Here is a 17,148-nt window from a genome sequence, read left to right as displayed (position 1 = left end):
AATTATAATCTCTCAGTGACTGTGTTTTATCCTTTCAATATAGATGGTCCAATCCTGGCAATCGCAGTGGGTCTTGCCTGTGGATGTGGAATAATGATATTATTTATCTGGGTCATAGTATCCCACAGAAAGACTCTGGCAACTCTCACAGGTATTTTCAGATCATTCATGTGGTTTGATACAAGTCGTAAGTTACCAAAACAATCCTAGGTTTAGATGTGTCTTCCACTGCTGAATTAGGGGATATTGGCCAAGAACATCCACGGAACTGCACCCTCTGCAATCGAGTCCCTTCCACAGAGACCCATACCAGCTCTGGGGACATTTTCAGCCATTACATTCACTGTTGTGGGTATGTACACTGATATTCACCAGTGTGGGGTCATATTGGTGTAGGGTGTCGGTGACAGTTCGGTAGGTCTGAAGACCTTGGAGTTAAATATAGATTAACTATAAGTCTTCATTGACTCTTGCAACTATTTACAAATATACAATAAAGGGTAAAAGCTGGGAACTCTCGCCATCCTGGAGAGCTAGTGTACACAGCTCTGCCCAATGCTAGCTTGACTCTGGGTGTGGGTCATGTGCTCTCTTGCTTCACTGTATGGTGATGTACTCAGTCACGCATTAACCCAATATGTGCCAGGCCCCTACGTTATTTTGTAAAGTCGGTTGCCAGGAAGTTTCCTCAGGGTATGTTTCTGCTTCCAAAGTCTGAAAGATAGACTGTTGGGTTCCTGTTGGCTTATCTATCATGTGGAGACGCCAGCGTTGGACTGGGGTAAACACAGTAAGAAGTCTCTCAACACTAGGTTACAGTCCAACAGGTTTATATGGTAGCACAAGCCACTAGTGAGATTTTGCAAACCCAGGAAAGTCGTGGGGTTTACAGATAGTGTGACATGAACCCAAGATCCCGGTTTAGGCCGTCCTCATGTGTGCGGAACTTGGCTATCAGTCCCTGGTCAGCGGCCGCCTTGGAGAACGCTTACCCGAAAATCAGAGGCCGAATGCCCGTGACTGCTGAAGTGTTCCCCAACAGGAAGAGAACACTCTTGCCTGTTGTCGAGCGGTATTCATTCATCCGTTGTCGTAGCATCTGCATGGTCTCCCCAATGTATGCTCGGGACATTCTTTCCTGCAGCGTATCAGGTAGACAACGTTGGCCGAGTTGCAAGTGTATGTACCGTGTACCTGGTAGATGGTGTTTTCACGTGAAATGATGGTGCCGGTGTCGATGATCCGGCACGTCTTGCAGAGGTTGCTGTGGCAGGGTTGTGTGGTGCCGTGGTCACTGTTCTCCTGAAGGCTGGGTATTTTGCTGCGGACAATGGTCTGTTTGAGGTTGTGCGGTTGTTTGAAGGCAAGAAGTGGGGGTGTGGGGATGGCCTTGGCGAGATGTTCATCTTCATCAATGACATGTTGAAGGCTCCGGAGGAGATGCCGTAGCTTCTCCACTCCGGGGAAGTACTGGACGACGAAGGGTACTCTGTCCACTGTGTCCCGTGTTTGTCTTCTGAGGAGGTCGGTGCGGTTTTTCGCTGTGGCGCGTCGGAACTGTCGATCGATGAGTCGAGCGCCATATCCTGTTCTTATGAGGGCATCTTTCAGCGTCTGGAGGTGTCTGTTGCGATCCTCCTCATCTGAGCAGATCCTGTGTATACGGAGGGCTTGTCCGTAGGGATGGCTTCTTTTAACATGTTTAGGGTGGAAGCTGGAGAAATGGAGCATCGTGAGGTTATCCATGGGCTTGCGGTACAGTGAAGTGCTGAGGTGACCGTCCTTGATGGAGATGCGTGGCATGGTACATTGGGGAAACCATCTACGACAACGGATGAATGAACATCGCTCGACAATCACCAGGCAAGAGTGTTCTCTTCCTGTTGGGGAGCACTTCAGCGGTCACGGGTATTCGGCCTCTGATATTCGGGTAAGCGTTCTCCATGGCGGCCTTCATGACACACGACAACGCAGAGTCGCTGAGCAGAGACTGATAGCCAAGTTCTGCACACATGAGGACGGCCTAAACCGGGATCTTGGGTTCATGTCACACTATCTGTAGCCTCCACGACTTGCCTGGGCTTGCAAAATCTCACTAACTGTCCTGTCTGGAGACAATACAAATCTCTTTAACCTGTGCTTCACCCTCTCTCCACTCACATTGTCTGTACCTTTAAGACTTGATTACCTGTAAAGACTCGCATTCCAACCATTATTTTGTAAATTGAGTTTGTGTCTTTATATGCCCTGTTGTGAACAGAACTCCCACTCACCTGATCAAGGGGCAGTGCTCCAAAAGCTAGTGGCTTCTGGTACCAAACAAACCTGTTGGACTTTAACCTGATGTTGTGAGATAAACTGGGTTTATCTATCATCATGTGCTGGTTAGAAGGCGTTAAACATCAGAGTGACTGGAAAAGCACCGAGACGCACACACACACCCGAGTGAGAGTGTTCCAGTGCACCGAGTGTGGAAAGAGCTTTAACAAGTTACACGGCCTGAAAATACCTCACATCATTCACAGCAGGGAAAGACTGTACCCGTGTTCTGTGAGAGATTTAGCTGATTGCTTAACCTGGAGAGTCACAAGGACACCCGCATCATGGGGAAACCGTGGAAATGTGTGGATTGTGGGAAGGGATTCAGGTTCCCATCTCAGCTGGAAACTCGTCGTCGCAGTCACACTGGGGAGAGACCTGCTCTGTGTGTGGGAAGGGATTCATTCAGTTATCTGCCCTCCTGTCACACCAGCGAGTTCACACTGTAAGGTATTTTGGACATGAATGGAAGTAATGCTCATGGGGACGATGGAGGCAAGATGGAGTTAAGGTCAAAGATCAGCTGTGATCTTTTTGAATGGCTCGAAGGGCCAAATGGCCTCTCGCTGTCTCAGTTCTTACGCTCAAAATGTGTCCCCAATGTTCTCATCATGAATTCCTGTTACCCCTAATGGTTATTGGAGTGAGATGAGGAGAGATTCCGAGGGATTCTTCTCCCTAGAGAATAATCCTTACAGTGCATTTGGCCCATCAAGTTTGCACCGACAACAATCCCACCCAGGCCCTATCCCTATAGTCCCACTTATTTACCCCGCTAATCCACGCACCCCAGGACACTAAGGGGCAATTGAGCATGGCTAATGTACCTAACCCGTACATCTTTGGACTGTGGGAGGAAACCGGAGCACCCGGAGGAAACCCACGCCGACACGGGGAGAACTTGCAAACTCCACACAGACAGTGACCCAAGCCGGGAATCAAACCCCGGTCCCTGGTGCTGTGAGGCAGCAGTGCTAACCACTGTGCCACCGTGCCGCCCAAGGTGCATTGGCCATGCTAAATTCTCCCTCGGTGTACCCGAACAGGCGCCGGAGTGTGGCGACTAGGAGATTTTCACAGTAACTTCATTGCAGTGTTAATGTAAGCCTACTCGTGACACTAATAAATGAACTTAAAATCACGAGAGCAGGAGTTACCAGCCATGGTGGGTAATTTGGTTTGTTGCATCAGTGGTGGTAGTTTATTGAGTTTAATACACCAGTAATGTAGTTCATTGGATTTATTGCTCCGGTAGTAATCTGCGTAAATTGGGGATAATTTTTTATTGCGTCTGTGTCTCATAATAAAAATGAAATTGGTTCAATGGGAAAGTATGAATTGCTATTACTTTCAGCTGCCTTGTTTCTGACACTGTATCAAAGACTGATATTTGACAGGAACATGTTTCTTGCAGATTGTGTACGACAGAGAATTGCCGATGCCTGGTGCAGCATTAAGGGTGAAAAGAGAAGTCAGGTGAGTTTTAAAAAAACAGTACAATAAACTGTAGAACAGAAAAACCGGTCGAGACATTCATAAAATAATTGAGCCCCTCAAATTCACTTTAAAGTTTGAAGGAAAGTGCTTTGTCAAGATAGCTTGAAGTATTATAAAAGGCAAGACCTGAACAATTAACAGTGACTCTCAGTCCAGTTTTTGGTTTACTATAATAATTACATTTTACCATCAGCTTTCTGGTGTTATAAATACTGAATTACTCGGCAAAGGAATCCTCCTAAAGTGCCTGAGCTCTGTCCAAAAGGTTCGGGAAGGGGACAGTTTCCATTTCGGTCAACAGTAAGCCCCCTCAGATATCCCTCTACTTTGTGTTCTGAATCTTCCCTCACTTAGTGCTTCATAGTATCTTATTGTTCCAATTCCCATGCCTGCTATTTTACAGCTAATCTGGGTGGGATTGCAATTAACACTGAATCGGGGGCAGTTTTGTGAATTGGTGCCGTTACCCCACTGGGATCGAAGATCTCCTGAACTCACTTCACAAAGGGGACTTAGAGCCAGAAGGCATCTTCGTCCTTCAGTCTGCCCTCGATTCGAACAGATTACATCCCCACTGATAAAAAGCAAATTACTGCGGATGCTGGAATCTGAAACCAAAAGGGAAAATGCTGGAAAATCTCAGCCGGTCAGGCAGCATCTGTAAGGAGAGAAAAGAGCTGACGTTTCGAGTCCAGATGACCCTTTGTCAAGTCAGCTGGGTCACCTGGACTCGAAACATCAGCTCTTTTCTCTCCTTACAGATGCTGCCAGGCCTGATGAGATTTTCCAGCATTTTCTCTTTTGGACACTCCCATTGATTCCTGATAATACAACACACTATCGGTAATACCACTTGCAAATTAAAGCCAATTTTATTGGTAAGTTAGCACATGAAACTGACGATAAAAAGTGCATATTTTATGTAGGTTATTAGAGGTGTCCTGTGTTTGAAGATAATAAAGCTTTTTATCGCTGGATTGCCTTGCTCTCAATGACATCTTTAAGGGGAGTGGGGGTGACACCCTCTCTCTCTTGGGACAAGCAAAACAGGTCATCTGTCTGACCCCGTGGATCCATCCAAATGTTTTCATTTTTGGCTGAGGGGTTCACTCCACGTCCTCCTCCCATCAAGCAGGAACCTGTTGCTTTGAGAATGGACAATCGCAGCACTGATGCAGCTGGGATGCCCCTACAACACCAGAAGAGGCAATGAGAATGCCCCATTGATGACGGTGAAAGAGGCAGGGGGGGTTGTGGGGGAAGACAAGTGGAGAGGATTATGGAGAAAATTCCAGAGTTTTGAGCCTTTGCGGCTGATGGCAGGGCCTACAGTGGTGGAGCGAATTAAAGCAGGGATGCTTACAAGGTTGAAATTGGAGGAGTGCAGATATTGAATGGTTGTAAGCCAGAGGAGATGTGAGGAGTCGGGAGGGGCAAGGCTACGGCAGGATTTGAAAACAAGGATGAGAATTTTTATTCAAGTATTGCCAGACCAGGAGCCACCCATCTTAGTTCACTGTTTACAAAGCGTCTCCTTGAAATAAGTTTGTATATTCTTCATTGGGAATGGGTTCAAAGCATAAAACATATCCTAATTCAGTAAATCTGCTCCAAGGTTTTCTCCAATGAGAGTAACAGAGGAACATGAAAGAAGCAGATTTTCTCTTCTTTTCCCAAGACACTTGGTTGGTCTAGATCCATCTCCAAATAAGAAGATAAGATAAGACAGACCATTTGGCCTCTCAAGCATGCTCCCACATTCTATTAAGTCATGACTGATCTACTTCAAACCACTTTCCTGCCCTATTTCCATATCCTTTCATTCCCTAAGTGCCTAAAACCTATTGATCTCAACTTGAATATGTTCATTGACAGCCCCCTCTGGGGAGAATAATCCCTCGGAATCTCTCCTCATCTCACTCCAATAACCATAGGGGTAACAGGAATTCATGATGAGAACATTGGGGACACATTTTGAACATAAGAGCTGAGAGCAGCGAGAGGCCACTTGGCCCTTCGAGCCTGTTCCGCCATTCAAAAAGATCACAGCTGACCTTTGACCTTAACTCCATCTTGCCTGCATCGACCCCGCGACCATTGATTCCATTAGTATCCAAAATACCTGGAATGGCATCTTCTTCTGCTTAGTGCTTAATATTATGCAGTACACCGTGCCATAATTGTACCCCTTTCAGCAATCCCTTTGAATATGTTGCCAAAGGGAGGTATCACTGTTGTTCCCTGTTGTCCAAAAATAAATAATGTGGCCATGATCGTTATATCCACTGGAATTGGATATCAATGAGAACATATGTACCCAGATGGTCGGTTAGTGGCTTGATGGCAGAGCAATGCCAACAGCATGGGTTCAATTCCCGGACCGGCTGAGGTTATTCATGAAGGAAAAATGGAAAATCTCAGCAGGTCTGACAGCACCTGTGAGGAGAGAACAGCGCCAATTATTCTCTCCTCACAGATGCTGTCAGACCTGCTGAGATTTTCCAGCATTTTCTGTTTTTGTTTCAGATTCCAGCATCTGCAGTATTTTACTTTTATTCATGCCTTCTCAATCTTGCCCCTCACCTGAGGTGTGGTGATCCTCTGGTTAAATGACCACCAGTCACAGTTTATGGTCATCTGGTGCAATGGTAACTTTACCAATGTATCCAGACGACACTATTTATAGTTTACACCAGTAAATTTCTCTCCCACAGAAGCAACACTGTTAATATTTCAAGTCCCTCAGCTTCAAATGAATTTCCAAAACCCACCACAAAAAGAGCGAATTTCTAACTTTAATTTTAGGTATTGAAACAGAAACATTGGCCAAACGAATTGAAATCTGCTTCTTTGTGGTTTTGCTGATAGCCATAAGACATAGAACATAGAACATAGAACATTACAGCGCAGAACAGGCCCTTCGGCCCACGATGTTGCACCGACCAGTTAAAAAAAAAACTGTGACCCTCCAACCTAAACCAATTTCTTTTCGTCCATGAACCTATCTACGGATCTCTTAAACGCCCCCAAACTAGGCGCATTTACTACTGATGCTGGCAGGGCATTCCAATCCCTCACCACCCTCTGGGTAAAGAACCTACCCCTGACATCGGTTCTATAACTACCCCCCCTCAATTTAAAGCCATGCCCCCTCGTGCTGGATTTCTCCATCAGAGGAAAAAGGCTATCACTATCCACCCTATCTAAACCTCTAATCATCTTATATGTTTCAATAAGATCCCCTCTTAGCCGCCGCCTTTCCAGCGAAAACAATCCCAAATCCCTCAGCCTCTCCTCATAGGATCTCCCCTCCATACCAGGCAACATCCTGGTAAACCTCCTCTGCACCCTCTCCAAAGCCTCCACATCCTTCCTGTAATGTGGGGACCAGAACTGCACACAGTACTCCAAGTGCGGCCGCACCAGAGTTGTGTACAGTTGCAACATAACGCTACGACTCCTAAATTCAATCCCCCTACCAATAAACGCCAAGACACCATATGCCTTCTTAACAACCTTATCTACTTGATTCCCAACTTTCAGGGATCTATGCACACATACACCTAGATCCCTCTGCTCCTCCACACTATTCAAAGTCCTCCCGTTAGCCCTATACTCAACACATCTGTTATTCCTACCAAAGTGAATTACCTCACACTTCTCCGCATTAAACTCCATCCGCCACCTCTCGGCCCAACTTTGCAACCTGTCTAAGTCTTCCTGCAAACTACGACACCCTTCCTCACTGTCTACCACACCACCGACTTTGGTGTCATCAGCAAATTTGCTAATCCACCCAACTATACCCTCATCCAGATCATTAATAAATATTACAAACAGCAGTGGCCCCAAAACAGATCCCTGAGGTACACCACTTGTAACCGCACTCCATGATGAATATTTACTATCAACCACCACCCTCTGTTTCCTATCCGCTAGCCAATTCCTGATCCAATTTCCTAGATCACCCCCAATCCCATACATCTGCATTTTCTGCAGAAGCCTACCATGGTGAACCTTATCAAACGCCTTACTAAAATCCATATATACCACGTCCACTGCCTTGCCCCCATCCACCTCCTTGGTCACTTTCTCAAAAAACTCAATAAGGTTAGTAAGGCACGACCTACCTGCCACAAAACCATGCTGACTATCACCTATCAATTCATTACTCTCCAAATAACTATAAATCCTATCCCTTATAATTTTTTCCAACATCTTGCCGACAACAGAAGTGAGACTCACCGGTCTATAATTCCCGGGGAAGTCTCTGCGAGCAGAATTAGGCCACTCGGCCAATCAAGTCTGCTACGCCATTCAATCATGGCTGATATTTTTCTTATCCCCATTCTCCTGCCTTTTCCCCATAACCCCTGAACCCCTTATTAATAAAGAACTTATCTATCTCTGTCTTAAAGACACTCAATGACCTGGCCTCCACAGCCTTCTGCGGCAAAGAGTTCCACAGACAAACAAGCTGAAGGGAAGCATTAAATTAGACCACACGGTGAGTGATTGCGGACAAGAATGATCCCTGGACTGAAGAGCTTGTCATATGAGGAACGGTTGAGGACACTAGGTCTGTACTCATTGGAGTTTAGAAGGATGAGGGGGTGTCTTATTGAAACTTACAGGATACTGCAAGGCCTGGATAGACTGGACGTGGAGAGGATGTTTCCACTAGTAAGAAAAACTAGAACCAGAGGGCACAACCTCAGGCTAAAGGGACAATCCCTTAAACAGAGATGAGGGGGAATTTCTTCAGCCAGAGAGCAGTGAATCTGTGGAACTCTTTGCCACAGAAGGCTGTGGAGGCCAGGTCATTGAGTGTCTTTAAGACAGAGACAGATAAGTTCTTTATTAATAAGGGAGTCAGGGTAAGGGCTTTTCCTACCACTACGTGTCTGAAGTTTCTCCCATTACTTTTCAAGGGGAATTCACCTGCTGACCAAGTGATTGGTTCGTTGCCAAGTGATAATCAGGACTGGGATCCAGAGAGAGAGTTGTTTATCCCACCCAAGTACCCGGAGAAGGCAGCTGATCGAATCGGTGACTCCAACTTCTACTCCTTGGCTGAACGTCCAGATTGCTGCTCCGTTTTGAACCCTTCCTGTGGAGATGAACCCTTGGGTCAGGTCGCACCTTCCCCGAGGACCCTGAAAGAGCTTCCAGACAGTAAATACTCTGACAGGAATGGAGGGCAAGTCTCCAGCGCCATACATTTGAAAGATCTGCGGACAGCAAATTCAACCAATCCCCCGTGGCCTGCGGGGTGTAAGATGGAAGAGTCAATTCACAGTAATCCGTCCAGACACGGAAGCAGAAACAATGACCAGACACAGACATCTTGTGACACTCTGACCTCAGGTAGTACAACTCCTCTGTCTTACAGACAGTCAAACGAAGGCCACAGTGCAAAGTGCGATGGTCATACAAGCCATCAAAGTAACTACAGTCACAGGCCTGATCATATTGACGGGCACAGCTCTAATAAAACAGACTTTGACCACTCAGATCCAGGGGATGATGACAGTCACAACTCAGGAAATTCAATACCATCTGGTAGGTGAACTTCTTTATCTTAAGTACATTAAGATCGTTGCTTAAAATACGGTCATAGGAATTGGGTAGAGATGAGAAATAGGAGTAAGAGTGAACCATTGGCTCCTTGAGCTTGCTTCACCTTTCAGTCATGGCTGCTCTGCCACATCAACTCACCTTCCCACCCTATCCCAATATCCCTTGATTTCATTTGTGGCCAATAACTCATCAATCGTGGTCTTGAATACATTCAACAACCGAGCTTCCACAACCCCAGTGAATTCCCCAGTAAAAATGTTCTTCCCTCATCTCGGTCCAAATAACCAACCCTTCTCCTGGAGTGTCGATGCCCTTCTGAGTTCGAGTGTGCTACTGCCCATACTTGATGCTCAATGAGTGTTCTCATAGAATCCTATCGAATCCCTACAATGCAGAAGGAGGCCATTCGGCCCATCGAGTCTGCACCGACCACAATCCCATCCAGGCCCTATCCCTGTAGCCCCACATATTTGCCTTGTTAATCCCCTGACACTAAGGTCAATTTAGCATGGCCAATCAAACTAACCTGCACATCTTTGGACTGTGGGAGAAAACCAGAGCACCCGGAGGAAACGCAGACACGGGAAGAACGTGCAAACTCCACACAGACAGTGACCCGAGGCTGGAATTGAACCTGAATCCCTGGTGCTGTGAGGCAGCAGTGCCAACCACTGTGTCACCGTGCTGCCCAGGAAGAGGCCATTTGGCCCAGTGAGCCTGCACTGACAACAGTCCCATCCAGGCCCTATCCCCTGTAACCCAACTTAATTACTGTGCTAATCTCCATGACACTAAGGGGCAATTTATCATGACCAATCCACCTAACCCGCACATTTTTGGATTGTGGGAGGAAACTGGAGCACCCAGAGGAAACCCACACAGACAGTGATCCAAGGCCGGAACTGAACCCAGGTCCCTGGCACTGTGAGACAACAGTGCTAACCCCTGTGCCACTATGCCGCCCATATCTATCTGGGTTCGATCCTGGAAGTTCCTGTTTGATCTACTGCCTGTTATGAAGAGCTAAAATAGCTTTCCTTCCCCAGCAATCCATTTCATTTAATCTCAACCTAGAATTTGCTATTGATGTTGTATGCACAGGGAACCTGTGGACCACTCAGGTTTTCTATTCACTGCCTACGATTATCCACAATGTTGTTCCACACAAAGAGGTGTTCATTGAAAAAGTGAGCAGCACTAACCCTCTGGAACAGCTGTGCACCCCAATTAGCAGGCAATTGAGCACTGGGTAACCACAGCGAGATAACTGTTACTTGTCAAATTTTGCAAATCTGTCACAATTGAGTGAAGAAAATAGTTTTTGACAAAGTCTCACAGCAGCGAAACAGGCCATTCATCCCAGTGGGTCCTTACTAGTGGTTATGGACACATGCTTTCCTTCAGCTTGTTTGTGCTTTTCCCATCACCGCGTGTCTGAAGTTTCTCCCATTATTTTTCAAGGGCAATCCACCTGTTGTTTCACAATAACTCCCAGTGCTACAGAAATCATGTCAACTCCAGATTTGCAACTGCTGCCTCACAGCACCAGGGACCCTGGGTTCGATTCCCGGCTTGGGTCACTGTCTGTGCGGAGTCTGCACGTTCTCCCCGTGTCTGCGTGGGTTTCCTCCGGGTGCTCTGGTTTCCTCCCACCGATCGAGAGACGAGCTGGTTAGGTGCATTGGCCATGCTAAATTCTCCCTCAGTGTACCCGAACAGGCAGCGGAGTGTGGCGCCGAGGGGATTTTCACAGTAACTTCATTGCAGTGTTAATGTAAGCCTACTTGTAACACTAATAAACAAACCTTTTAAAAATCTGTAAAACCCAAGCTGCACAGGTGTAATGAACACTTTGGACAACAATACGGCCCATTCCTCCTTTAATCAGAAATGATACCATTATTAACCTTTGTTGCAGTTTAGGACATCAAATTCATTTCCCAGTGCCAACACTGTGGACTGAGGTCGATCGCATTATTTATTGCTAGCTCTCCAAAAATTACAAATTCTTGATGCTAGCTGTTATATTCCATTGGTTCATAAGATATAGGAGCAGAATTAAGCCATTCGGCCCATCGAGTTCGCTTCGCCACTCGATCATAGTTGATATGCTCCTCAATTCCCCCAATTTCCTGCCTTCTCCCCATAACCCTTCAACCCATTACCAGTTAAACATCTGTCTAACTCCTCCTTAAATTCACTCACCCAGCATCCACCGCACTTTGGGGCAGCGAATTCCACAGATTCACAACCCTTTGGGAGAAGTAGTTTCTCCTCAACTCTGTTTTAAATTTGCTATCCTTTGTCCTAAAACTATGACCTTTTATCTCCTATACTTCTCATTAACTCTTTACTTAGTTCATTTTGACCCAGGCCTTGATGTCAATAATGTGTTCTGTTGGCAGATATCTATTTCTTCTTTCTCCAACCTCGTCCGCAGCTGGGATTCTCCAGTCCCGCTGCTGTGAGTGGAGGTTTGGCAGAGCACCGCTGTTCTCGCTGGTAGTGATAGCGTGAGACTGGAGAATTCCGGCCACTGTGATTCTGCGTGTACCAGGGCACTGGTTTTAACAATTTACAAAATCGATTTGCGAAACGCGATACTAAACTTCTTTCCACTTCACTTGCTAGGTTTCTCTTGCAACAATAACGCGACGTACAATGCAAGTGGCCAATCAGTGTTGAGTGTTGGCGGCTCGGTTACTTTCAAAGTCATTGTCAAAGTGAATCACGCCACAGAACAGGACAGCAGCGGAGAGGCGAGTGACAGAGCTGACTTACCCGGGACCCCCAGAGAGAATGAGGGCTTCCCCACGAGAGAGGGGAGAGCAGGCAGGGGGTGTGACTCTGAGACAGGTGTAGGATTCCCTGTGCAAGAGCAGCACTGTCAGGAATCCGTGCACATCCCAATCCAAGAGGAACAGAGCAGCGGTCACAAAGTGAACATTTCAATCCAGGAACAAAACGGCAACGAAAGCCTGGCGGGAATGCTGAGTTTGGCCAGCGAAACAAGCCGGGGGTATAGCCAGGGGCTTCCCGAAGAAAGTACATCCATTCCCATGCAAGAAGATGGAAAATCGGAACATCTGCCCAACAAAGAAGAGAGTTACTGAGTAAAACTCTTCAGATCAAAATGCTTTATTGAACTATATCTGTCTTTTGCAAGTACCATGAGACATAACTGAAGATTATACACTAACTTTCTGGGAGAGGTGCTATTGGATTTTTAAAGAAGTTAAGGAAATTGTGCCATTTTTAAATATGTTTACCAAATATGATGCTTCCCTTTCCAGTATCTTCACGGCCTATCGAATTACCTATCAGCCTCATTTGTGACGTGGGGTGGAATTTTACCGGCACGTCTGCCCGAGGTTCGAATGATCCCACCCGAGGCCAACGGAGAATGCCATTCTCCGAGCCTCGCCCACCCCCGGAATCGGGGTGGGCATGCCGGTAAAATTCTAGCCAAGGTCAACAACAGAGGGTTTTGTTCACAATACGGGAGAATGGGGGAACATTAAGTAACTGCAGGCCGCACCTCATAAAAACTTGCATTGTAAAACATCTCAAGGTGCTTCACAGGAGCATTATCAAACAGAAGGAGATATTAGGGCAGGTTGGCCAAAAGCTTCTCAAAGAAGTGGGCTTCACGGAGCATCCTAGAGGAGGAGGCAGGAGGTAGGGAGGCTGAGAGGTTTAGGGAGGGAATTCCAGAGTTTAGGGAACCAGATAACTGGGGTGACGCAACTGCCAGTTGTGAACCAATTCAAATCGGGAATGCTCAGTTTTTCGTGACCAAAATACAAATGTACTTCCATGAAAGATGTACCAAAAAAAAGGCTTTAGTACACATCTCTTTTGAAAAAAATGTGGATAATTCCATTCATTAGCCTTTTCCCGAGGCAGCAAAGCGAGTTCAGGCTATTTTGGCTTTGTGATGTGAGACGTAACAATTGGAGAATCTTCCACTGCTGTCTGGAAAAGGGCTGGACTGATGGAAGAGTGAATGTGTTGAATGGACTGAGCTCCATCTGCTGGTAAAAGATCATACTCACCAAACCTTTGTTTCCGTATTCCAAGAAAACAAAATTGAAATAAAATGCCCCTTATTTGCAACAGCTTGGGATGGACAATACAATTAAACATAACCAGACTGCAGAGATTTAAATTCTATTTATTAGTGTTACAAGTAGGCTTACATTAACATTGCAATGAAGTTACTGTGAAAATCCCCAAGTCGCCACACTCCAGCTCCTGTTCGGGTGCACTGAGGGAGAATTTAGCATGGCCAATGCACCTAACCTGCACATCTTTCAGACTGTGGGAGGAAACCGGAGCACCCGGAAGAAACCCACGCAGACACGGGGAGAACATGTAGACTCCGCGCAGACAGTGACCCAAGGCTGGAATTGAACCTGGGTCCCTGGCGCTGTGAGGCAGCAGTGCTAACCACTGTGCCACTATGCCAGCACATGTATGTATACATTAAGGATGTATTACTATAAAAGAATTGAAACAAAAGATACATGTTCAAGCACCAGGGATTTGCATCTATCTATTTTTTATTGATTATATATATTTTGTTTATGTGTAACTTGTATATTTATGAAGTTTGCCTAAACACAGTCTTGGCTTTCCTATTTTTTTTGATGGAATTTGATTCCTTTGATGCAGAGTATTTAAGATCCTTGCTTTGTAAATAGAAAAGTTCTGGTTTGACATTTGGTTTAAAGCTGGTGACTTCTGAGGAGATGGCAGCCGCCTGTAACAAGTGACTCCAATGTCAGGGAGAGAAATAGAGAAGTCTTTTTATAATTGGGAAATGTGCAGAAAATGCCAAGATCCATAATGCAAGACATCAGAATGATTGGAAAAGAGAAGAAATAGTGCAATGCATTACAGGAAGGAAATCTGCTGTCCTTATCTGGTCTGGCCTACATGCAGCTCCAAAGACTAACTCTTAAATGCCCTTTAAACAAGGGCAATTAAGGATAGGCAATAACTGCTGGCCTAGCCAGCGATGCCCACATTCCATGAACAAATTAAGAAAAAAAAGTCTACCTGTCAGATTACATCTTAACTAAGATTCTTCTCTTTCGCCTCTCTCTGCCTGAATCTAAATGTTATAATTTTGTCACAGCCCATTCCTTTCACAATTAGGATCAATTTTCTTGACGTATTCCCCATCCATCTCTTTTGCCTTTTGAAGTGTAACCACAAGTCTTATACCAAGGCAGGAATTTCAGCTCTGATTTGGCGTAGAATTTTAAATATTAATCCTTACAGTTCAGTTCAAAACAAGACAACAGTGCCACCAAAAGTACCCAAGGGTTCACAATAAATGCTATTCTTTCAGCATTTCTTTATAGTCCAAAATACCACAGAGATTTTACCAGATGGAGACCTTTAAAATATGATCTTGGAATCAGTTACAGAACAGATGTGGCCACTTGGCCAGTTGTGCATGTGCGAGCAAGAGTAACTGACCAAGTCCTCACTCCCCTTTCCCCAGAACTTTCCAAATTATTCTTTCTTTAGAAAATTATCTAATTCCCTGTTGAAAGCTGCCATTGAACCTGCCTCCACCACACCCACAGGCAGTGCGTTCCATCACACACTGCAAGAAAAAGTGTTTGCTCCTGTCACCTTTGGCTCTTTCACCTTAAATCTGTGCCCTCTGGCCTTTGACCCTTTCACCAATGGAAATAGTCTTGCTCTGTCAACCCTGTCAAGACCCCTCATGATTTTGAACACCTCTATCGAATCTCCTCTCAACCTCATCTCAAGAGAACTAGGGGTACAGGTTCATAACTCCTTGAAAGTGGAGTCACGGGTGGACAGAGTGGTGAAGAAGGCATTCGACATGCTTGGTTTCATTGGTCAGAACATTGAATACAGGAGTTGGGACATCTTGTGGAAGTTGTACAAGACATTGGTAAGGCCACACTTGGAATACTGTGTACAATTTTGGTCACCCTATTATAGAAAGGATATTATTAAACTAGAAAGTGCAGAAAAGATTTACTAGGATGCTACCGGGACTTGATGATTTGAGTTATAAGGGGAGGCTGGATAGACTGGGACTTTTTCTCTGGAGCATAGGAGGCTTTGGGGTGATCTTATAGAGATCAGCTAAATAGTCAATATCTTTTCCCAAAATTAGGGGAGTCTAAAACTAGAGGGCATAGGTTTAAGATGAGAGGGGAGAGATACAAAAGGGTCCAGAGAGGCAGTTTTTTCACTCAGAGGGTGGTGAGTGTCTGGAACAAGCTGCCAGACGTAGTAGTAGAGGCGGGTACAATTTTGTCTTTTAAAAAGCGTTTAGACAGTTGCATGGGTACGATGGGTACAGAGGGATATGGGCCAAATGCGTGCAATTGGGATCAGCTTAGGGGTTTAAAAAAAGGGGTGGCACGGACAAGTTGGGCTGAAGGGCCTGTTTCCATGCTGTAAACCTCTATAACTCTATCTTCACTGCCCTCGATTCTGATCCCACATCATTTACTTCCCCAGAGTCGGTGCCACTTGTTTTACTGCCTGTGGTTTTTCTGATTACTTTGGCTCCCGACATTAAAATAACAGGCCTGTGACACTAATCAGGGAAAATTAGCACATGCTACTAAAACAGAACAAAGTGTGTGATTGGTGTTATTTTTAGCTTTCTTATAGATATTCTGGTGTTTCTGAGAATCTCCGAAGGAACATGTTTTTCACCGTGTGCATATATACTCAGCAAAAGAAGGATATTTGAGTCAAGTGAAAATATGAAACAGAAAGCATTAAAATGTGGTTAGAAAACTGTTTTCAATATTCGTGTTAATTTTTTGAATATATTCTGGGAAACATCCTCCACACGAGGCACGGCGCAATCCGACAGTAACAGGGATTAAAAGTCAAACTCTTAATTTTACTTTCGAGGACAAGCTGTGTCTCTCATCACTGTTGCCATGCAGCGGCCAAGCTGCACACAGCAAGATCCCAAAAACAGCGCTGCGATAATGGCCAGACCACTGCTTTAGTGACATTGATTGAGGGATTAAATATTGGGGGTAACTCCTTCAAAACAGTACCGCCTGAGGGGTAGCACCTCACTTCGACATCTCACCCGAGGGACTCCCAACAGAGCAGCACTCCCTCAGTATTGCACTGGCATGTCAGTACAGGCTCTCTGTGCTCGGCCCAGGAAATGGGGTTTGAGCTCCACAACCCCTCTGACTCAGACAGTCTGACCATCAGAATTACAGCTGAAATCAAAGGGGCGAAATGAAGAATGAAACATAGAAACATAAAAAATAGGGGCAGGAGGAGGCCATTCAGCCCTTCAAGCCTGTTCCGCCATTTATTATGATCATGGCTGATCATCCAACTCAGTAGCCTGATCCCACCTTCCCCCCACATCCTTTGATCCCCTTCACCACAAATGCTACACCTAACTCCTTGAAAACAGGATGTTCTGGCCTCAACTGCTTTCTGTGGTACTGAATTCCACAGGTTCACCACTCTCTGGGTGAAGACATTTCTCCACATCTCTGTCCTAAACAGCCTACCCTGCACCCTCAGACTGTGATCCCTGATTCTGGACTCCCCTGCCATGGGGAACATCCTTCTTGCATCTACCCTGTCTAGTCCTGTTAGAATTTTGTAAGTTCCTTTGCGGTACCCCCTTCATTCTTCTGAACTCCAGCGAATAAAATCCTAACAGAGTCAATCTCTCCTCGTACCTCAGTCCTGCCATCCCAGGAATCAGTCTGA

The 17,148-nt window shown here is 45.6% G+C and overlaps 1 protein-coding gene across 2 annotated transcripts in view; it reads left to right on the top strand.

The window, feature by feature from the left end:
- LOC144480424 (uncharacterized) overlaps window positions 1-16,184 on the top strand; it is a 60,963-nt gene extending 44,779 nt beyond the window's left edge. For both annotated transcript variants that reach the window (XM_078199837.1, XM_078199847.1), the window contains exons 7-10: window positions 44-151; window positions 3,734-3,795; window positions 8,748-9,378; window positions 12,028-16,184. In XM_078199837.1, coding sequence (XP_078055963.1) covers window positions 44-151; window positions 3,734-3,795; window positions 8,748-9,378; window positions 12,028-12,509 — 1,283 coding nt within the window. In that variant the 3' untranslated portion in view covers window positions 12,510-16,184. The remainder of the gene's footprint in view (window positions 1-43; window positions 152-3,733; window positions 3,796-8,747; window positions 9,379-12,027) is intronic.
- The last annotated feature ends 964 nt before the right edge of the window (window positions 16,185-17,148 follow it).

The sequence above is a fragment of the Mustelus asterias genome, chromosome 2 (genome assembly GCF_964213995.1).
Source record: "Mustelus asterias chromosome 2, sMusAst1.hap1.1, whole genome shotgun sequence".
In the NCBI taxonomy this organism is placed as follows: Eukaryota; Metazoa; Chordata; class Chondrichthyes; order Carcharhiniformes; family Triakidae; genus Mustelus; species Mustelus asterias.
Note: the sequence above shows the minus strand (reverse complement) of the source record. Positions and strands in the feature narration are given on the sequence as shown.